Below are 20,907 nucleotides of genomic sequence, written 5' to 3' on the forward strand. Positions count from 1 at the left end.
AAGGTTGCCTGCTCCTTGGGTGGCCCGGGTCCCCTGTGTCACCTCCTGTCCCTGCCCTGGAGGCACTACAAGTGCAGTGTCACCTGCAGGTCCGGTCACTGGCCCGCACAGACGAGGCGCGGGGGCTGCTGTGGCTGCTGGAGGAGGAGGCGCTGCAGCCAGGCGGCAACGAGGACACCTTGCTGGAGCGGCTCTTCTCCTACTACGGCCCCCAGGAAGGGGGCAAGAAAGGTCAGGGGGGGACCGGCACCATGGGGCCATGTGTCAGCAAAGCGCCGGTCCCCAGGGCTGTGCCCAGCAGTGCCGTGTCTTCCTGCAGGGCACAACCCGCTGCTCCCCAGTGACAAGCCCCGACATTTCCTTCTGGGCCACAGCTCGGGGACCAACTGGGTGGAGTACGATGCCACGGGCTGGCTCAACCACGTCAAGCACAACCCGGCCTCCCAAAATGCCTCCGTCCTGCTGCAGGAGTCACAGAAGTGAGTGGGGTCCCAGGGCTGGTGGGGGAGCACGGTGTGGGGAGGGGTGATTTTGGGGGGTGACGTCCCCTCCGTGCCCTGCAGGAAGGTCATCAGCAGCCTGTTTGCGGGCCGTGGCGGGTCAGCGCTGGTGCTGTCGGGCTCGGTGGCAGGGCTGGAGGGGGGGTCCCAGCTGGCCCTGCGCCGGGCCACCAGCATGCGGAAGACCTTCACCACCGGCGTGGCTGCTGTCAAGAAGAAATCCCTCTGCATCCAGATCAAGCTGCAAGTGGTGAGTAAGGGGGTGCCAAGGGGGGAGTCCCCAGGTCCAGGTGGAGCACTGCTACGTGTCACCGCTCACCCCACTCTCCTGTGCCTGCAGGACGCCCTCATTGACAGCATCAAGAAGTCCAAGCTCCACTTTGTGCACTGCTTCCTGCCCAAGGCGGCGGGGGGCGGCGGGGACCCCCGGGCTCTGCCGTGCCGGCGGGTGAGCGGCAGTGAACTGGAGCTGCCGGCGGAGCACTGCGAGGCCGGGCTCATGCAGCTGGACGTGCCCCTCCTGCGTGCCCAGCTCCGCGGCTCCCGCCTGCTCGACACCCTCCGCATGTACCGCCAAGGTGAGCCGTGCCGCCGCACCCCTGGCACCCGCGACAGGGCGATGCCAGGGCTGCAGCGCACATCCCCCTGCGGGATGCCACGGGGGTCCTGGCTGCATCTCCTCCCTGGGGACCCCCATCCGCCTGTACCCTTGCTCAAAGCCCCAGAGCTGCCAGCCATCACCCCAGGGCGGTCCTGTCCCTGTCCCCCTCCCCTGCGGGGCTGTTATCTGCGCCGGGGACAGGCATGGCCTTAATTGGGTGTCTCCACTGGTGCCGCCGGATCCTGGCAGCTCTCCCGCTGGCAGCCAGCCCCCATCCCGCTGGGGTGAGGGCCTCCGGGTCGTGCTCAGCAAAGCATTTATCGATACGCGTGGCTGGCCGCCCAGGCGAGGGTTTATTGCCTGGAGGCCAGACCCTTCCCACCACGATTGGAAATCGATGCCGTCCACGCACCTCCCGGATCGATGGCCGTGGCCAGCTGGCTGTGCCGGGGTCAGCCTCCCCATCAATACCCTGTCGTTAATTAAGATGTGGAGGCTCAGTGCTGAGAGCCTGATGCAGAAGCTGGCTGCGGCTCAGAGCGGAGCCGGAGCGGGGCCTCTTTGCTTGCACAGGCAACACACGTGTCCCTGTGCTCCCTCGAGGTGGGATCTGGCCACTTTCTCCCCAGATCCCAGCCAAAACTGCTGGAGGACACGGCCAAGGAAAACCTCCTGGGGAGGGTCAGGGCACTCTGGCCGTGCCTGGCCCCGTGGGGAATTTGTGCCACGTGGGGTGACCCCATCAGCTCTCCCAAGAGATGGGCCCCAGTCAGTCAGGGCACGTGGGGCTGTCCCCAGCCATCCCCTGGGCATCCTGGCTGCCCCCGCAGCCCCACTCTCCCTTGCTGCCCCCAGGGTATCCCGACCACATGGTTTTTGCGGAGTTCAGGCGGCGCTTTGACGTCCTGGCCCCACACCTGACCAAGAAGCACGGGCGCAACTACATCGTCGTGGATGAGAAGCGGGTACGTGCCCTGCTCCCGGGCCAGCGCGGCAGTCCGGGGTCCCCTGCACCCCAGGGTGCCCCCAGCCTGGCCCTGACACCTCTCCTTCCCCACAGGCGGTGGAGGAGCTCCTGGAGTCACTGGACCTGGAGAAGAGCAGCTACCACATGGGCTTGAGCCGGGTATGATGCCCGACACTGGCCGTGGGTGCCGGCGGCAGCGCGGGCAAGGGTGGGCGGCACAGCTTGGCACGGCGCAGCAGGGCAGCACAAGGGCGGCACTGTTTGCTCCCACCTACGGCATTCCTCGTGCCTGGGGGACAGGACCAGTGGCTGCAGAGGGGAGAGCCACATCCCCACCAGCCAGCGCAGCGGGAGGGTGGCACGGCGCGGCCGGAGGGATGCCGGCACCCCTCGCCATCTCACCCCGCTGCCCCCCTGCAGGTGTTTTTCCGAGCTGGATCACTAGCCAGGCTGGAGGAGCAGAGGGACGCGCAGACCAGCAGGAACATCACCCTCTTCCAGGCAGCGTGCAGGGGCTTCTTGGCACGGCAGCAGTTCAAGAAAAGGAAGGTTGGTCCCAGCAGCTCTCCCCTCCCCGCTCTGCTGCACAATTTCGCCTAAAATGGGCAGCGCAGCCTTTCTGCCGCTGCCTGGGCCAGCACCTCCTCCTCCCGCCTCCCCCCTGCGCCTGCCCAGCCGTGGGGGGCCAGGGGGGACCGGGGGAACCGGTGGGGAGGGTGCTGGGCATCGCCACAGTGGGATGAAACGGCGTGTCAGCTCCTACTTTTATTATTAAAGAAGGTGTAAGATAGGCATCGGGGCAGCACCTCGCCTTCCGCAAGAATAGCGTTTGGAGGGGCTGGAGAGAATCTAACAGTAGATAAGCTGGGTGCAATTAGCCCAAATACTAACGAAGGGGAGCATGCCGGGGTGCCGGCAGGGGTGCTGAGCACCCACCTGCCTCGCTTTGCCCCGCTGGCGGCACCCCCGACGCTGTGCCCTGCACTGACACCGTGCCCTGCACAGATCCAGGATTTGGCCATCCGCTGCGTGCAGAAGAACATCAAGAAGAACAAGGGGGTGAAGGGCTGGCCCTGGTGGAAGCTTTTCACCACCGTGCGGCCCCTCATCGAGGTGCAGCTCACCGAGGACCAGATCCGCGGCAAAGACGTGGGTACCTCTGTGCTGGGGGATGCTGGATGGGGCAGGGTGGGCTTGGGGAAGCGTTGGGCCTGGTCAGGGCCCTGCAGTGAGGTGGGATGCAGAATCCTGCAGTGGGGTGGGGTGCAGGACCCCAGGGAAGGGTGGGAGGCAGGATCCCACAGTGGCGTGGGAGGCAGGATCCCACAGTGGCGTGGGATGCAGGGTCCCACAGCAGGGTGGGATGCCGGATCCCACAGTGAGATGGGATGCAGGATGCTGCAGCAGGGTGGGATGCAGGATCCTGCAGCGGGGTGGGATGCAGGATCTTGTGGTGGGTTGAGATGCAGGACCCCAGGGAAGCGCAGGATGCAAGAGCCCACGATGGGGTGAGATGCAGGACCACAGCTGCCCTACACGCCCTGTCAGCGTCGGGCTCAAATTGCAAATTGCTCCCTAATTTGCGAATCAGCATGTCATTAGCATCCCGAGAGCCGGCTGTTGCATGAGCCCAATTACCAGGCGTGGAGAATGGAAATGAAACTGTGTGCCGAGAGGCATATGTGGGGGGGCTCCGCGCTACGCTGGCAACCAGACACTCGTGCCCCTGCCGAGCCTGCCCCTCATGGAGCCCACTGCCTGGCTCCACTTTCTTCCCAACCCACCAAGGATGGGTGCCTGGGGTGGGGGCACCTGAGCCCCTCCTGCCCCCCTCAGCCTGTGCTGGGACCAGAGGCAAAGGTGTGCTTGAAGCTGGCAGATGGGCATGCCCCCCTGGTGTTGGCTGGTGGTCCCTGGGCATGCTGGTGGGCCCCCTCCCTCCACACCTGGGCTGGGTGCATCCAAACCCTTCAGTGAGCTGCCAGTGGGTGGGTTTGCTCCCACCCCCTCTCCTGGGTGGGTGCAGGGACCCCTCTCCGGCTTTGCTGGGGCTGCCTGGCGTTTCGGCACCATTTATGGGGTTGGAGTCGGCACGGCGTCGGTGCGGTTTGGGGAAAGTCCCTGCCCAGCCCTTGGCAGGGGAGAGCGGCCCCCGCCCTGGGGAGCCCCCACCCTGCCCACCCAGTGCTGGGGGGGTGCGGAGACCTGCCAGGCTCCTGCCTGCCTGCCAGCCTCTTCGCCGAGCGCCTGCCCCCTCCCTCACTGCCTGCTCTGTTGCAGGAAGAGATCCAGCAGCTGAAGAGCAAACTCGAGAAGGTGGAGAAAGAGCGTAACGAGCTCCGGCTCAACAGCGACCGCCTGGAGAGCAGGGTAGGTCCTTGACAGTACTGGGAGGGGGTACGGTGCCGTGCTGGATTGCCCCGGTGCCTGCACTGGCCCATGGTCCCGCTCCCCCCGCCCGCAGGTCACAGAGCTGACATCGGAGCTGACAGACGAGCGGAACACCGGCGAGTCGGCCTCCCAGCTGCTGGACGCCGAGACGGCTGAGAGGCTGCGGGCCGAGAAGGAGATGAAGGACCTGCAGGTAAACATGCCTTTCCCTGGCCTCGCAGCGTCTCGTGGCCCCCTCCAGGCACTCACCACGGCCGTGCCCCCTCCCAGGCCAAGTACGATGCTCTGAAGAAGCAGATGGAGTCCATGGAGATGGAGGTGATGGAGGCTCGGCTCATCCGGGCGGCCGAGCTCAACGGGGAGCTCGACGATGATGATTCAGGTACCGTCCTGCCTCTGCTGCTCGCTGCGGGCGCAGTCTGGGTCCATGGCTGCAGCACCGTGCCCCCCTCTCCATGGTGGCCCCGTACCACCCCACGCAGCCCCTCAGTGACCCTGTTTCCCCGCACAGGTGGCGAATGGCGGCTGAAATATGAGCGGGCGGTGCGGGAGATCGACTTCACTAAGAAACGGCTGCAGCAGGAGCTGGAGGACAAGCTGGAGGTGGAGCAGCAGGGCAAGAGGCAGCTGGAGCGGAGGGTGAGTGGGGCTCAGCCCTAGGGACCCCCCAGGTCCCCTCAGCATGGGGATGGGCTTGGGGTGGGCAGCCGCTGCCTGCTCGGAGCTGAGGGAGCACATGGCTGGAGCAGTGGGGACATGGTGGCTTCCCAGACCCCTCACCGCCCTGCCTGCTCCTGCCCACAGCTGACGGACCTGCAGGCAGACAGCGAGGAGAGCCAGCGGGCGCTGCAGCAGCTAAAGAAGAAGTGCCAGCGCCTGGCCGCGGAGCTGCAGGACACCAAGCTGCACCTCGAGGGACAGCAAGGACGCAACCATGACCTGGAGAAGAAGCAGCGGAGGTGGGGACCGCGCGCTGGCAGTAGGGCAGACGCGGGGGGGGCAGCATCCTCGCCATGTGGCGAGCCTCTTGCAAAGTGGCATTACCATTTTAGCAGGGATTTGGGCACTTCACCAGCTTCCTCTTGGCCGAGGTGTCTCCAGCGGGACGGGGCTGCCCAGGCTGGGTGTGTTCATTGTGGGGGGACCCCGATGCCCTTGTAGGGGGCCCGGAGCTGAGCGATCCCCCCGTGTGGGGCCATGCCCCATGGTGGAGGCTGCTCGTGCCCTGCGGCTCTGCTCGGCACTCACTCTCATCCCATCCCCTCTCCCAACCCCAAAGTTTGCTAACGTTATTAAGCAGCAGGGACGCTTTCATCTCATTATGGTAATGATCACACACACAAATACAGCGAGAGAATCCAATCTAATTAATTTCAATTTCCGCGGATTGGAGTCTGTGCTAATGCAGCTGTTTATTACCCAGCGCGAGAAAAAATGGGGATTAGCTGCCGAGGTGTTTAACGCAGGTCACAAACTCAAGCGCAGAGTTATTTTCCAAGCCCCAAAGGCAGCGATTTTGGAGCAAACCCAGCTGATCCCATCCCAGGGGTATGGGGAGATGCTGTCCTGGTGCTGCCTGGCTCCAGGCTGTGCTGAGCACTCCCCCGCTGGGGGCTTGTGTCCTCTCCAGTAATGGGACCAGTGCCACCTCGTGTGGGACCACAGCTCGGGGCTGCAGCTGGGGGAGCCGAGCTGCCACAAGAGCCCATCTCTCCTGGAGAACCTATGTGCATTGCAGCCTCTCCATGTCCTGCATGGAGGGTGCGGTGTCCCTGGCTGCCTCCGTGTAGCTAAGCCCCCGCTGTTAGTAGCCACGGTCCCCTCTGGCACGTGCCAGCCCCGTGGGGTGGCTTCTGGGGCTGCTGGTTGCACTGCAGGTGCTGCACTCCCCATTAGCTGCTGAGTGAAGGCATTGGGAGGAGTTTGTCCGAGTGACTCCGTGACACTGTACTGGCAATTAAAGACTCATCAACAGCATGTTTTGAACGAGTACCCAGCAGCGCGCTGCCCTTCCTGGTGCCTGCTGCCATGGGATGGGAATGCTCGGCATGGTGCCGGTAGCTGGGGACCTGTCCCCAGTGCCGTCACGGGGCACTGAGTGCCTGCCCTGCTCTCCCCACACAGGTTTGACACCGAGCTCTCGCAGGCGCACGAGGAGGCCCAGCGGGAGAGGCTGCAGCGGGAGAAGCTGAGCCGTGAGAAGGACGTGCTGGTGGCTGAGGTCTTCGGCCTCAAGCAGCTGCTGGAGGTGGGTGGCTCGCGGTGCTGTCCCCAGTCTCCCAGTCGGCGGGTGCCCTGGGCTGACGATGACCCCCTCTCTTGGCAGGACAAGGATTCGGACATTGCGGGGCTGACACAGAAGGCGGAGGCGCTGGAGGCTGAGCTGCAGGACATCTCCTCCCAGGAGTCGAAGGATGAAGCCTCCCTGGCCAAGGTGAAGAAGCAGCTGAGGGACCTGGAGGCGAAGGTCAAAGACCAGGAGGAGGAACTGGACGAGCAGGCTGGGACCATCCAGATGCTGGAGCAGGTACAGCAGGGAGGGGCGAGGTTTCTGGGTGGGGTGGTTTCATGCAGGGTGGTTATTACCTGGGCTGGGCTTGCCCAGCAAGAGGAGGCGGTCACCCTCAGCCCGGCGTCGGGCCAGGCATCGCGGCTGCCGACACAGCTCCTGGCCCTCCATGCCATGGCTCGGCAGGTCACTGTGGGGCGGGCGGCCCGGCCGGCCTCGGACCAGGGGGTTTTGCGGGTGAGTGGCACCCAGGGAGTGGTGGGGGGGGTCCGCCCAGTGTCCCCTTTGCTCTGACCGTGTCCCCACCATTTGCAGGCCAAGCTGCGGCTGGAGATGGAGATGGAGCGGCTGCGGCAGACCCACGCCAAGGAGGTGGAGAGCCGTGACGAGGAGGTGGAGGAGATTCGGCAGTCGTGCCAGAAGAAGGTAGGGCTCGGCTGCGACCCCTCTGCCCAAGGAGGGGGCAGGATGCATCCCCGTGCCCTGGCTGGGTGCCGGGAGCTGCCAGCCGGGCACTGTCATGCAGCGCCCAGCTCCCACGCGGCCAGCCGCAGCCTGGCTCCACTGGCCCAGCAGGTCCGACCAGTCCCTCTGCCGCCCAGGCCAGTGCAAGCTGGGCTTTGTGCCTCTGGTTGCGCAAATACCTGGCTGGTGGGGTCACCCAGCATCCCCAGTATGTGGGGACACACGAAGAGGGGGGTCCCAGCCCCTTCCTGCCACCCTCACCGGCTGCCCGGGTTGTCCCCCAGCTGAAGCAGATGGAGGTGCAGCTGGAGGAGGAGTACGAGGACAAGCAGAAGGTACTGAGAGAGAAACGGGAGCTGGAGAGCAAGTTATCTGCTGTCAGCGAGCAGGTAGGGCACAGGGCAGCCAGGGACATGGCTCGCTTTGGGGACCCCAAGGTGGCCATGGTGGGGTGGGCACCCCACTGGCACAGTGCCCTGGCATGGTCCCCCCACCACAGGCCAACCAGCGGGACTTCGAGACGGAAAAGCGCCTGCGCCGGGACCTGAAGAGGACAAAGGCGCTGCTGGCTGATGCACAGATCATGCTGGACCACCTGAAGAACAATGCACCCAGCAAGAGGGAGATCGCCCAGCTCAAGAACCAGGTGTGCATCCAGACCCCCCCCCAAATCCGCAGCCCCTGAGGGACATGGGGTGTCCCTGTCCCCCAGCCAGGCGCTGAGCCGTGTTCCTGCAGCTGGAGGAGTCGGAGTTCACCTGTGCGGCTGCTGTTAAGGCCCGCAAGTCCATGGAGGTGGAGATTGAAGACCTCCACCTGCAGATCGACGATCTTGCCAAGGCCAAGGCAGGGGTAAGTGGATTTGGGGCCATTCCCCACCTGCACCCAGGGGGAGATCCCCACCGGCACTGCACATTGCCAGCAGGGTGACTCCACGCCGTCTGGGGGGTTTGGGGGGTGGGTGTCCTGGCTCTGGGGTGCGGTGGGAGACGCAGGCGGCTCCCCCCAGCTGGAGGAGCAGCTGAGCCGGCTGCAGCGGGAGAAGAATGAGGTGCAGAGTCGGCTGGAGGAGGACCAGGAGGACATGAATGAGCTGATGAAGAAGCACAAGGCGGCTGTGGCCCAGGTGAGGGGGGGCACAGCAGCTGCGGCACCCCAACCTCCCATAATGCCCCTCTTGGTGCCGGTGCAGTGGGGTCCCCTCTGACGGCCCCGGTGTGTCCCACAGGCGTCCCGGGACCTGGCGCAGATGAATGACCTCCAGGCACAGCTGGAGGAGGTCAACAAGGAGAAGCAGGAGCTGCAAGAGAAGGTGGGGAGCACTGACATCAGGCATGGGCATGCACCCTGAGTGAAGCCGGGGGGGACGGCAAGCATGCAGGGACTCGCTGCCCACACTGTGGGGGAACCCCCTGCACCCAAGGGGGGTGCAGAGCAGTCTCATTGTGAGCTCCCCATTGGGATGGGAGCAGCAGGGCCAGCAGCTCCGCTCCAAGGCCGGGTGGTGGGGGGCCAGGGAGGTTGCCGTTGAGGCTAAGGCTGTGCACCCCCTGCAGCTGCAAGGCTTGCAGAGCCAGCTGGAATTCCTGGAGCAATCCATGGTGGACAAGTCGCTAGTGAGCCGGCAAGAGGCCAAGATCCGCGAGCTGGAGACCAGGCTGGAGTTTGAGCGGACACAAGTCAAGCGCCTGGAGGTAGGCACCGGGCTCTCCCTCTGCTCCAGCTGGGACTGGGATGCAATGGGAACATGATGCCCAGGGGTCTGCTGAGCGCATCCCCAATATCCCCTCCATGGGACCCCCCACACTGCAGCCCTCCCCTGCCGGCAGCCTGTCCCCATCCCTGCCGGGAAAGCTCTCTGCAAGCGCCGATAACAGTAATCCACCATCCAGCCTGGCAAAGTGCTGCTCTTCCCATGCATTGACTTAGGGAAATTATAGACTCTCCCGGCCCCGCTAAATGCAGCCTGCTTTATATTCTGCCGTTGCAGCTCTGCTGGGGAGTGGAGCAGCTTAGCTCTCCTCTTAATATTTTCCTAGCTATTATTTCCCTTCTCCGCTCTCTCTGCCGGGGCCATAAATATGCAGTGGCTGGCTCAGTGGCTGGGGGAGAATGGGAGCTATTTTTTCCCTACGTTACACGCTTTAATTACTTCACACACAGTTAAATCTATTTTTCCAATTCAACAAAGCCCCTGTGGTTGTTCTGCCCCTTCCCTGGCCCTAGCGGGGTTTTCTTCTCCATCTCCTTGTGTACATTCGTGGGGATGGGATCCATCCCTGCGTGAGCCCTTGGTGGGTGTTGTTGCAGGGTGGGGGGTCCAGGGGGGATCTGGGGTGACCCTGTGCCCGCTGCTCCGCAGAGCCTGGCCACGCGGCTGAAGGAGAACATGGAGAAGCTGACGGAGGAGCGAGATCAGCGCGCAGCCGCCGAGAACCGGGAGAAGGAGCAGAACAAGCGGCTGCAGCGACAGCTCCGCGATGTCAAGGAGGAGATGGGTGAGCTGGCCAAGAAGGAGGCAGAGGCCAGCCGCAAGAAGCACGAGCTGGTGAGGCACCCAGCAATGGGTCTGGGCAGGGGGACAGGGGGGTTTCCCCAGGGTATCCATCTCACCCCGCTCCTTCCCCACAGGAGATGGACCTGGAGAGCCTGGAAGCTGCCAACCAGAGCCTGCAGTCAGACCTGAAGCTGGCCTTCAAGCGCATCGGGGACCTGCAGGCGGCCATCGAGGATGAGATGGAGAGTGACAGCAACGAGGACCTCATCAACAGGTGAAAGCGCCTGGGCCTGGCTCGCACGCGAGGCACCTCACTGGGCTCACCGCTTCTCCTTGCCACTTCTGAAATGCCATGGGGACCCCTCGGCTCTGCCTGGCCCTGGCAGAACGCCGCCTGTCCATCCGTCCATCCATGCATTGTGCACACGTGCATCCGTCCGTCCATGCATCATGCACATGTGCATCTGTCCATGCACCCGTGCATCCGTCCATCCATGCATTGTGCATCCATGCACATGTGCATCAGTCCGTGCATCTGTGGCTCCCTCCCTCCCTCCACCCACAGCCCCCGTGCAGCTTCACCTGCTTGTGGAGGTGCCTGAAATGCAGCCGTGCCGTGCTGGCTGGCTGGAAACAGCCCGGGGAGGCCCAGGAGCCAGGGCAGCACAGGCTGGCAGGAGGTCTGGGACACTGGGATCCAGCCCAGCCCAGGACAGAATCATAGAATCACAGAATCATTTAGGTTGGAAAAGACCTTTAAGATCATCAAGTCCACCCATTAACCCGGCATGGCCAAGCCCACCACTGACCCATGTCCCCCAGGGCTGCGGCTTTTACATAGCTCCTACGGTGGTGACTCCACCTCCCCAGGCAGCCTGTTCCAGGGCTTGACAACCCTTTCAGTGAAGCCATTTTTCCCAACATCCCATCTAAACCTCCCCTGGCACAACTTGAGGCCGTTTCCTCTTGTCCCATCACTTGTTACTTGGGAGAAGAGACCAACCCCCACCTCGCTACAGCCCCCTTTCAGTAGCTGTAGAGTGGGGTCCCCCCTGTGCCCCCTTTTCTCCAGGCTGAACCGCCCCCAGCTCCCTCAGCCACCCTCCATCAGACTGGTGCTCCAGACCCTTCCCCAGCCCCATTGTCCATCTCTGGACACGCTCCAGCACCCGACCTGGGATGATGGGATCCAGTGCAGGATGCTGGGTGCAGGCCTGTGCCAGGGGTGCAGGGCAGCCACACCTCCCTCCCCTGGCCCTCCCCCACCATTTAATTTACCCCCCATTATTTCCCCACCCACTTGGTCTTTTTTTTTGTCTTTTTTTTTTTTCCTTTCATTTGATTTCCTTTCTGTTGTGTTTCTCCCTCCTCCGACCCCCCCAACCCCTCCCAGTTTGCAGGACATGGTGGCAAAGTATCAGAAAAGAAAGAGTAAACTGTGAGGAGCTTCTCTTTCCTTCCTCCCCTCCCCTAACCCCTACCTCACCCCCACGGGCCGGGGTCCCGCATGCCACTGGCCCACCTCCGCATGCCCTAACAGCATCCATGGCATGGCACATAACTGCATCCCATGGGGGGGGCACGGGATGAGCCCCCAGGCTGGGGCTGGCGGGGGTTGCTCTGCCATGGCTAACGATGAGCGTGTCGGCACGGGGCGGTGATGGAGCCCCGCTGCCAAGCACAATTAATATCCCCCTGCCACGGTCGCTCCCCCGCGACCCGGGTCCTGCTTAACTAATGGCACGCTCGCCCGGACATAAATTGTGTTTGACGTGGTGTTTAATTCTGATGGTTATAAAACCTCAGCTGCCCCCAGAGTTTGTTTACGGGGCTCGCTGGGGGTTTTTTTGTTGTCATTTTGTGGGTTTTTGTTGTGGTTTTGTTGTGTTTTTTTTTCCCAAGCTGAGCGTTGCCTGGATGTATTTGCAGGGGAGGGAGACGCACGTGATGGAGTGCAGCTCGTTGCTTTGAATTTAACAAGGAGGATTCGTATACAGGGTCTATCCCAGCCTGTCCCCTGTGCTGTCTGCTGCTGTCCCCGGGCAGGGAATAAGCCCAAAGCCGGGTGGATAAAACGGCCGTTTAAGATCATATGATATATTCCTTCCCCGGCAGCAGCTCAGTGGGAGCCCTTGCCTCTCGCCGGCCGGCGGCAGGGTGGGGAGAGAGGGGGCTGTGCCGCTTCGATTTCCTTATAGATCCCGCCGGTACTGCCATAACCCTAATGAAAGCAGTAAGCAGTTAGGTATTAAGGGAGATTTATGCAAGGATGCTTTTAACGTGGAGGAATGGATTTTGCAATGCATACAGCACCTTCTTTCTAAAGGCAATCAATATGGTTACGAACAGCCGTTATAAATTAGATGGTTTAAGCCAGATAGGGCTTTTTTTACACCGGGACGTAAATCAGGGGCTCTCCGGCATGGCAGGGCTGTAAATCTGTCCGCTGCACTCCTGTGCCTGCCTTGCCGGAGTCATTTCTGTTCTGCCTGCTAAACTCCTGTTTACCCAGGGCCATCAACATTGCTCTTCCTTGCTGTAATTTTGCACTTGATGGTGGCCTATAAAATGAACCCACTCATTTCCTTCCCAGCCCCGGAGCTGGAAATCTCCTGTTTCTGGAGCCATGCCCTGCCTGCTGCCCCTCGCTGCCCTGATGCCGGCCCTGCTGTCTTACCTCTCCAGCCATGCAGCGGCATGGGGGGATGCTGGGCAGAGCGTGCAGGAGCCCCTCGGCTGCGCAGGGGCATGGTTTGGGGGTTCAGGGAGTGCGTGGCACAGCTGTGCTTCGGGGAGCCCCTAGCATGCAAGGTTGAGCTGTACGCATACAGGTTGTGCCCCGAGAGGTGGAGCAGGACCGTGGGATGGTGCTTTGCCCATGTCAGGGTACACAGGCAGTGGATGCTGGGGTGGTTCAGCGCCCACCAGCGCAATTTTGCCCCTCCAGCACCCAAAATCTCACTGCCCCATGCTCACTTATTTCTTTCTCCCACCCTGACCCACGCTTCTGGCAGTGATGGTGACTCGGACGTGGACTCAGAGCTGGAGGACCGTGTGGACGGGGTGAAGTCCTGGCTCTCCAAGAACAAAGGCTCCTCCAAAGCGCTCTCGGATGATGGCAGCCTGAAGGGCAGCAGGTGGGTGCAGGACTGGGCACGGGGCTGGCTGGCAGAGGACAGGGTGAGCTGTGCCGGCAGATGGCCAGGCTGTGGGGTGGGCACCCATGGGATGTGGCACACGGTGCCATGCTCCCACCCCGTTCTTGTGTGGCTGGCCAGGAAAGGGTTAATGCTGGCGAGCGGCTTGATATCCATTAGGGACACATGTCCTTCACCCAGGGGGACCTCCCTGGTCCCCCTCCCCATCATCCCACCCACTGCAGCACCGAGACCCAGCCTGGAGGCGCAGGGGTGTCTGCAGCCCCCACCCTGCCTGCCTCCCCAGGGTTTGTGGCAGGGAGCTCTAGCCCTGTGCATCATCCCAGGCTGAATCCCCACTCCATCCTCCCCTCATTTGCAGCCCCACCACATCCCTCCCTACACCTCTCGGCAAACACTGGCTGCCCACACAGCCCCCAGCAGAGGGGGGGACATGCCCAGGTGCCCCCATGGCACAACGCTGAGCTCTCACCTGCTGAGCACAGATTGCTTTGATCCAAACCCGTTTTTCTAGCAAGGCTCCAGGACTCCCAGGGGGCTACCCTCCCCCCAGCTCTGCCAAGCAGGGAGAAAAAAATCTGAGCCAGTTTTTGTTAATTGGTTTAATTTATTCAACGGTGCAGATGTAAAACATTTTGTTATTGGAGATAATTCCACCTTTTCTGAAGTCAGGAATCAAATGCAGTCCAGGTAGCCGACAATGAAATAAATTGAACACAACACTTTAAAGGGGAATCAAAGAGCTGGGCTAGAACAATTCCCCCATTTACATGACATTTTTCCACGATGCTATTTCCCGCTGACGCAAATTACCGAGGCTGCCTCGCCGATGCACTGCCCCCCCCCCGCCCGCTCATCTCCATCTCTTTCTTGTCTCCCTGGTACATGCGGGGGCCACGGTGCCACCGGCACAGGTCAGCCCCGCCGGAAGGTCCCGAGGGCGAGGAGCGCCCGGTGTCGGTGTTGAGCTGCCTCAGCTATAGGAAGCGGCCAAGCCTCAAGGACTCCATAGGCGGCCGCGGGGATGAGCAGACGCTCTTCAGTGCGCTTGGCGAGCGACCACCTTCCCCTGAGCGTGCTGCCCGCAGGGCAGCCCGGGGCGGTGAGCCCGAGGACCAGGCAGCCATCATCGCCCGTGCCTTCGCCGATGCCAGCGGCCGGGCTCGCCAAGGGCTGGGCAAGCGTTGGTCCCTCTCGGCTGCCGATGGTGAGAAAGCCTCCGTCGCCTCTGCCCCGGTGAGCAGGGCCTCCTCCGCCTCCTGGCGCGGGCTGGAGGACGGGGACGAGGGGGACGAGAGGTGCTCAGTGCTGAGCTTCGCCCTCTCCAGCCCCGGGAGCTTGCGGAGCCGGCGTGGGGGGCCTGAGGGTCGCCCCGAGTCGCGGCTCTCCCTGGCCCGCAGCCACCTGGAAGAGGCAGACGAGGGGTCCCGTGGGCAGCACACCCTGGGGCGCAGCTTCTCTGTGCCCCCCCGGCCCCGCAGCGCTGCCTCCGAGGACGGGGGTCCCAGGGACGCCCAGCCCGTGGGGCACCGCTCCTACCTCGACCCCGACTTGGAAGCTGCCATCCAAGAGGTGCTGAGCTACCGCACACCGCGGGCCGGGGGCTGCTCCAGCCCCGAGGCCGACTCGGGGGATGATGGCCGGAGTGTGCGGAGCACACGGAGCACACGGAGCGCGGCCCCCCTGGGCGCTGCTGACCACCCGCTCGGCAGCCTCCGCCGCTCTGCATCCGCCCTTGACTTCTCCCGGCACACCTGCCGGCACCGCAGCAGCTCAGGCTCCTCTGAGGAAGAGGAGGAGCGGAAAAAGAAGAGCACCAAGAAGAAATCCAAGAAGGCCAAGAAGAAATCCAAGAAGAAGAAGAAGCAGCAGTCATCATCCGACTCAGATTCCTCCTCCGATTCCTCCTCCGGCTCCACCAGCTCCTACCGCAGCACCTCCAGTGTCAAGAAGGGCCCGCGGGCAGCGGGGGGCGAGGAGCCGGTACGTCCCAGCCGTGGCAAGAAAGAGGAGAAGCAACGGAAGAAGCAGGTCGACAGCCTGATGATGAAGTACCTGTACCGGCCCGAGAGCGATTGAGGCAGGAGGTGGGAGCAGTGTGTGCCGTGCAGCATGAACCTCCCCGTGTGCCACTAACCACCCACCCTAACCCTCGCCTGGCTCCAGGCACGGAGCCCACCTCCGCTGGGCACCCCAGGATGGGGCACCCCGCTGCACCCACAGCAGCCCTGCTTTTGGGGTGCTGCAGGGCATCCTCGACGCATCTCCGGCTGTGGGGAGCATCCCCGGCATGGCCGCAGTGGGACCAGCAGCTGCCCGTGCTGCCAAGATGCAGCATGTTCGGAATTAGCGGCTGCAACACACGGGACACCGGGAAGCTCTAATCTCTTCCTGGCTCCCCAGCCACCGGTTGGGATGCAGCTGAATTTATTCCTTCAGGAAATTCAAGGGCTCTCTGGGCAGCACAGCATCCCTGCTTGCCCCGGGGCATTTGCCACCCCGGGGGCGGCAGTGGGTCCCGAGGGTGGCGAGGAGGAGCGGGACGAGTACTAACAAGCACTTGCTGCAGTGTGTGAGCGCGGAGGGGGCAGCACCCACAGGAGGAGGTTGGGTGGGCAGTTGGGGCTCGGAGGTGTTTCTCAGGGCGGCCGCATCCTGCTGCCCTGCTCCGTGTCGGTGCCTGTGCCGGGGAGTCAGGGTGCCAGCACCCTCACCCTGCTGGGCTCTGGGGCTCAGCACCCTGTTCGATGGCAGAGGAGAGGGTGCACCCAGGCTCGCTGGCAGCGATTTCGGAGTGGGTTCGATCCTTTCCAACTGTTCGAATAGCAGAAAGGCCGGAGGAAGGAAAAAAAGCCTTTTGGAAATGTCACAGTCGGGCTGCCTGCTGCCTGTCAGGGCCAGGGAAGGCGTCGTGGGGTTGCAGGGGGAGAAACCCCCCCAGCACCCAGCCATGGTGGGCTCTGGTGCAGCCAGGACCCTCAAGCAGTGATGCCCATGGGCAGTGGTGTTTGCACCCGTGACCATGTGCCTTTGAGCTGGTGGTGCTGGGTGCCCATGGGGTGGCACCTCCCAGGCAGGCTCAGCTCCACCGCGGAGCAGCGCCTCGACCCGGGCAGTGGAGCATGTCCCAAATATCTCAGAAATAATATATTGGCTATGGAGGCTCCATCCAGTGGGCTGCCAGCACCGGCTCACCATGGCTCCCGGTGCAGCCGGAGGGGCCATGTGCCTGGCAGTGGCACTGCAGCACGCTGGGGGCGTGGAGACCCCCCTGCCCCCCACTAACCCTGCTCTCTCCCACACAGCCCCCCCAGCTCCCGGCACACCTTCACCTACGACAGATGGGACGAGGAGCAGGACACCGGGGAAAGCACACGCCGCTACTCCCACAGCTCCCCCAGCGCCAGCGAGGCAGACAGCCGGGCCACCGAGACCCCTGCCTAGCCCCCCCACCATTTCCCATCACCACAGAAACACTCAGCTCCACGGGGCCACCCCGGGCAGCCGGTATTTCTTCTGCACGGGGGGGGGACACACGCAGCCACCCCCCAGCCTCGGCCTTTTGGGGGGAGCAGCCCGGCCGGCTCGCTGGCTGCAGCCCCCATGCCACCCCCACCCTCCCACCTCCCGTCTGTCCTCGGCGGCAGAGCCAGCAGCTCCGGCACCCTGGGTTTAATTCCTCAGTGCCTGCTGGCTCCTTATTTTATAACTTAAACACCCCCCCCTCCTCCAGGCACCCCGCCATCCTCTTAAGCCCCTTTTAGTTGAGCCAAAGACGTCTCTCGCTGGCCGGGCCCTGGGGAGCAGCCGCCCAGCAGCTGGGAAGGGGACATGGGGACGGGGTTTCACGTGCCCACCCGGGTTGTCGTCGCCCCCACCCAGGCCCCCCACCCCTGCCTGGTTGTTTTGCACTAGCCCAGCTGTGCGCCCCCCCCCTACCCCCTTTACTTTCAGTATGAAAATAAACGTCATTTCTGGCTGGTGACACCGGCTGCTGCCTGCTCCACGTGGGGGGGGGGTGTGTGTGTCACTGCGTTTGGAGGGGGTGTTGCATGGCAGCAGGGTCTGGTGGGATGGATCCAGCCCGGGTGAGGAGGTGGGACTGTATGGAAGGGCCAAGCCAGGCTCCTTCCTGGAGCCTGCTGCACCCATGGGTGACAGGGAGGGAAGGGGGGAGACGGCCCTCGTGGGTGCCGGCACTGAATCATTTATCAATCTTCATAAATATGCAGATGAGCAGCGCGGATGGGAGCCCTCTGCCTGCCAGCGTTAATTATTTAACGCGGAGGAGATGGTGATGTGCATTGCTGGCTGCCTGCGCAGCATGTGGCTTGGCCTCGGCTCCAGCACCCGCAGGCCAGTGCTGGGTGATGCCCCCTGCCCACACCCCCCAGCCCCAGGGATCCCCTGCACCCCCAGGACCCCCCGCACCCCTGGCACCCTGCAAACCAGGTCATTCGATCCCTTTCCCCACTGTCTCTTTGAAACAAATGGGCCGAGCTCAGCGCTCGCTGCCATAAAGCCACGCTGCGCTAATGCGCTTTCATTAAGTGGGAGCGATCTAATGATAATAAAATGGCACATTTAACATTAAAACATTTAACTTGACTCCTAAGCAAGTGTGTCTCTCCACGCTGTTCCAGCTCCATCTTCATGAAGCTGACAAAGCTCCTTAATTTGTTTCCAGGGAGCGGGTGCTCAGTAGAGACTGCTTGGCACTGCGCGGCATGAGGGATGCCGGGATGCAGGGATACAGGGATGCTGGGATGTGGGGAGGCAGTGTGCTGGGGTGCTGGGATGTGGGGATGGAGGGATGCAGGATAGCAAGACATGGGGATGCAGGGGTGCTGAGTACCATGATGCTGGTGTGGGGGGATGCTGGCTTGTCAGGATCCAGGGTGCAGTGGTACAGGGATGCAAAAGAGCTGGGATATGGGGATGGAGGGATGCTGGGATGCAGGGGTATGGGAATGCAAGGGTGCTGGGATGTGGTGATGGAAGGGTGCTGGGGTGCACAGACAGAGGGCTGCTGGGATGGGGGAGTGCCAGGGTGCTGTGTGCTGGGATGCTGGAGTGTGAGGATGCAGCGTAGCTGGGCTGTGCAGCATGTTGGGACACCAGGATGGAGGGGCGTGATGATACATGGGGATGCAGGGATGTGGGGATGCCGGCACACTGGTGTGCAAGGACACAGGGATGCAGGGACAGCTGCAGGCCAGTGCAATGCTGTGTGGGCATGGCACCTACAGTGCAGCCCGGAGCACACCGGGGAAGCGGGTGATGGCGAAGGGGGCCGTGCTGTGGGATGGCTCCTCGCCCAGGCTCAGCTCGCACAGCAGCTTCCCCACCACTGGTGCCAGCTTGAACCCATGGCCTGTGGGGAGGATGGTGGCGTGGGGGACCCAGCCACCCCCATGGCCCTGGCCAGCTCTGGGGGGCCAAGCTGGGGGAGTGGGGTGACCTCACCTACCTGAGAAGCCAGCCCCAATGATGATGTTGCTGAACTTGGGGTGCCTGTCCAGGATAAAATCTTCATCTGGGGTGTTCTGGGGGAGCCGTGGGGTGAGGCTGTGGCCAGGGGTCCTCTCCTGGACCCACGGTTCGGGGGGGGAAGGGATGGCAGGATCGACCCTGGGGTGGGGGAGGGGTTCAGACCCTGGGCAGATGGGTCCTGCTCCCGAGGGGAGGTCTCACCGTGTAGAGGCAGGTCTCCACCACGGCCGGCTGGGGCTCCAGCCTGGGCAGGTAACTGCTGATGAAGTTGCTCAGGAGGGTGACGTAGGGGTGGGGGGCACCCGGGGGAGCCCGGTCCCGCTCTTCAGGGTCAGCGGGGCTGCCGTGATGGTAGCACACCTGGGGGAGAGCTGGTCAGGGCAGGCTGGCCAGGGGGTCCCCCACCACCACCGTGCCCTGCTCACCTTCACCAGCCCCGGGTACTCGAGTGCTGGCAGCCCGTAGATGCTGCGGGGGGCTTGGGGCAGCCCCAGGGTTATGAAGCAGGGACCAGCCCGGCCTGCACTGGGGCTTGCGGGGTCCTTCTCCTTCCAGTAGCAGACGTCGATGCGCAGGGGCTGGGGTCACCACGTTAGCTCCGGCCGCGGCCACCCCACCCCACGGTGCCACCAACCCTTACCTGCAGCGGCAGGCGGAGACCCAGGGGTGCCACAAGGTCACTGGTCCAGGCTCCAGCCGCGATGATGAGCCGGGGGGCTCGGTACACCCCAGTGGTGGTGGTGATGGTGAGCACAGCCCCGGGTTCAATGTGCAGCACCTTCTCCCCATCCCGCAGGGTCCCCCCGTGCTGGCAAAAGACCTCCTGGGTGAGGATGGTGACAGGAGGGTCTGTGGGAACAGAGCCAGGGGACACCCCCATCCCATCCCCTCAGCAGCACCCACCTGCACTGCCCGCAGTGCCCGGTCAGCGAAGAGCACCCCGCCGGTGTGGTCCCACAAAGCCACCTCACCAGCGTGGAGCTGCAGGCCAGGAAAGCGCCAGGCCAGCGTCACGGTGTCAAGGACCTGGTCGGCACCCAGGCTGCGCCGGCAGCTCTCCAGCTCCGGGTTGCCCGCTGGCCCCAGCACCACCAGCCCCGTTCGCCTGCATCCCACCAGCCATGTCAGCTCCCCCTGCTCCCCTTTCCTGTGCAAACCCACCCCTTGCTTTGCCTCTGGGGGAAACTGAGGCACAGCAGCACCGGTGATGCTCAGGATGTGCTGGGATGGGGTGCTGGGTGATACGGGCAGGGCACGTGGGGTGGTGCATGCAGAGGGTCTGAACACTGGCATCATGCTTTGCCCCCCCCCCTAATTACAGCAAGTGCCATCAGCCCTGACCCTGGCAGCAAAGATTTGTTTAGATGCTCATTTCCTTAACGGCGCTTCCTTTACTGAGCCACATAAATCACCAAGAGCAGCTGCCTGCCAGAGTGGCCTCATCCTGCCCAGTGCTGCATCCCACCAGGGCAGCAGCCACAGCCCCCAGCCCAGCCCCGCGGGGAGGGGACGGTGCCCGGTGGGGGCTGCGTCCCTGTCCCCGTCACCTGTAGAGGCTGATGCCAGCCTCAGCCTCCAGCCGCTGCCAGAGGTGGAAGCAGTCGGGCATCATGCGGGCGTAGGGCACGCGGGGGTAGGCGCTGCGGGTGATGCGGCTCTGCCCGTGCGAGCTGCCCCGCGAGTGGGGCAGGATGAACTGTGGGACACGGGGGATGTGGGGGTGACTGCGCCTGCTGCCAACCCCGCTGGGCCCCACATGCATCGGTGCTGTGCCACAGCAGGCACCTGGGGACACAGCCTGCCCTGCCGGCCACGGCGCTGGGACACAGCAGGAAATGGGGTCCTGGTGCTGGGGACACGGGAGTGCTGGCACTGGGAATGTGAGGGTCCTGGCACTGGGGATGTGAATGTCCTGGTGCTGGGGACACGGGAGTGCTGGCACCGGGGACGTGAGGGTCCTGGCGCTGGGGATGTGAGGGTCCTGGCACTGGGGACACAGGGGTGCTGGCACTAGGGACCAGGGGTGCCAGCGATGGCTCCGCTCTGTGCCATGGCAGAAGGCAGCCAGGTCTGCAGGTACCCACCCCAGCACATCAAGGATGGGGACACAATGGGATGGGGACACAACAGGGCCGGGGACATGGCAGGGCTGGGGACACTGGTACCTGCTCCAGCAGGAGGGTGTTCCTGTGGCGCTGGGCCAGGTGGTAGGCAGCGAAGGAGCCCTGGATGCCGGCTCCGATGACAATGGCATCGTAGGTGGCCTGGTGGGGCTGGCTGGTGGCAGCCATGTCTGTCCCTGTCCCTGTCCTTATCCCTGCAAGCA

At 63.4% G+C, this 20,907-nt stretch overlaps 2 protein-coding genes across 17 annotated transcripts in view; one reads left to right on the plus strand and one right to left on the minus strand.

The window, feature by feature from the left end:
- The window catches only part of MYO18A (myosin XVIIIA), a 38,893-nt gene extending 21,820 nt beyond the window's left edge, over positions 1 to 17,073 (plus strand). For 9 of the 16 annotated variants that reach the window (XM_037373380.1, XM_037373397.1, XM_037373407.1 and 6 more), the window contains 28 exons: positions 90 to 231; positions 320 to 479; positions 564 to 750; positions 841 to 1,078; positions 1,957 to 2,066; positions 2,162 to 2,227; positions 2,489 to 2,617; positions 3,074 to 3,217; positions 4,349 to 4,438; positions 4,533 to 4,652; positions 4,730 to 4,841; positions 4,971 to 5,098; positions 5,264 to 5,418; positions 6,584 to 6,707; positions 6,786 to 6,986; positions 7,284 to 7,394; positions 7,718 to 7,822; positions 7,933 to 8,079; positions 8,172 to 8,285; positions 8,443 to 8,559; positions 8,662 to 8,745; positions 8,990 to 9,127; positions 9,796 to 9,981; positions 10,065 to 10,204; positions 11,324 to 11,368; positions 12,945 to 13,067; positions 14,003 to 15,175; positions 16,394 to 16,502. In XM_037373380.1, the coding sequence (XP_037229277.1) occupies positions 90 to 231; positions 320 to 479; positions 564 to 750; positions 841 to 1,078; positions 1,957 to 2,066; positions 2,162 to 2,227; positions 2,489 to 2,617; positions 3,074 to 3,217; positions 4,349 to 4,438; positions 4,533 to 4,652; positions 4,730 to 4,841; positions 4,971 to 5,098; positions 5,264 to 5,418; positions 6,584 to 6,707; positions 6,786 to 6,986; positions 7,284 to 7,394; positions 7,718 to 7,822; positions 7,933 to 8,079; positions 8,172 to 8,285; positions 8,443 to 8,559; positions 8,662 to 8,745; positions 8,990 to 9,127; positions 9,796 to 9,981; positions 10,065 to 10,204; positions 11,324 to 11,368; positions 12,945 to 13,067; positions 14,003 to 15,167 (4,581 nt within the window). In that variant the 3' untranslated portion in view covers positions 15,168 to 15,175; positions 16,394 to 16,502. Of the gene's footprint in view, positions 1 to 89; positions 232 to 319; positions 480 to 563; positions 751 to 840; positions 1,079 to 1,956; positions 2,067 to 2,161; positions 2,228 to 2,488; positions 2,618 to 3,073; positions 3,218 to 4,348; positions 4,439 to 4,532; positions 4,653 to 4,729; positions 4,842 to 4,970; positions 5,099 to 5,263; positions 5,419 to 6,583; positions 6,708 to 6,785; positions 6,987 to 7,283; positions 7,395 to 7,717; positions 7,823 to 7,932; positions 8,080 to 8,171; positions 8,286 to 8,442; positions 8,560 to 8,661; positions 8,746 to 8,989; positions 9,128 to 9,795; positions 9,982 to 10,064; positions 10,205 to 11,323; positions 11,369 to 12,944; positions 13,068 to 14,002; positions 15,176 to 16,393 lie in introns of those variants that run through there. The other 7 variants (XM_037373417.1, XM_037373437.1, XM_037373493.1 and 4 more) reach the window with 3 other exon arrangements.
- A 556-nt stretch (positions 17,074 to 17,629) lies between these two features.
- PIPOX (pipecolic acid and sarcosine oxidase) lies at positions 17,630 to 20,907 on the minus strand. The gene is made up of 8 exons (XM_037373531.1): positions 20,747 to 20,907; positions 20,129 to 20,277; positions 19,485 to 19,686; positions 19,222 to 19,404; positions 19,007 to 19,159; positions 18,783 to 18,941; positions 18,559 to 18,634; positions 17,630 to 18,462 (listed from the first exon to the last, which is right to left on the minus strand). Exons 1-8 carry the CDS (start codon positions 20,870 to 20,872, stop codon positions 18,332 to 18,334), a joined length of 1,179 nt encoding a protein of 392 aa, XP_037229428.1. The 5' UTR covers positions 20,873 to 20,907; the 3' UTR covers positions 17,630 to 18,331.

This window comes from Falco rusticolus, chromosome 1, assembly GCF_015220075.1.
Source record: "Falco rusticolus isolate bFalRus1 chromosome 1, bFalRus1.pri, whole genome shotgun sequence".
NCBI lineage: Eukaryota > Metazoa > Chordata > Aves > Falconiformes > Falconidae > Falco > Falco rusticolus.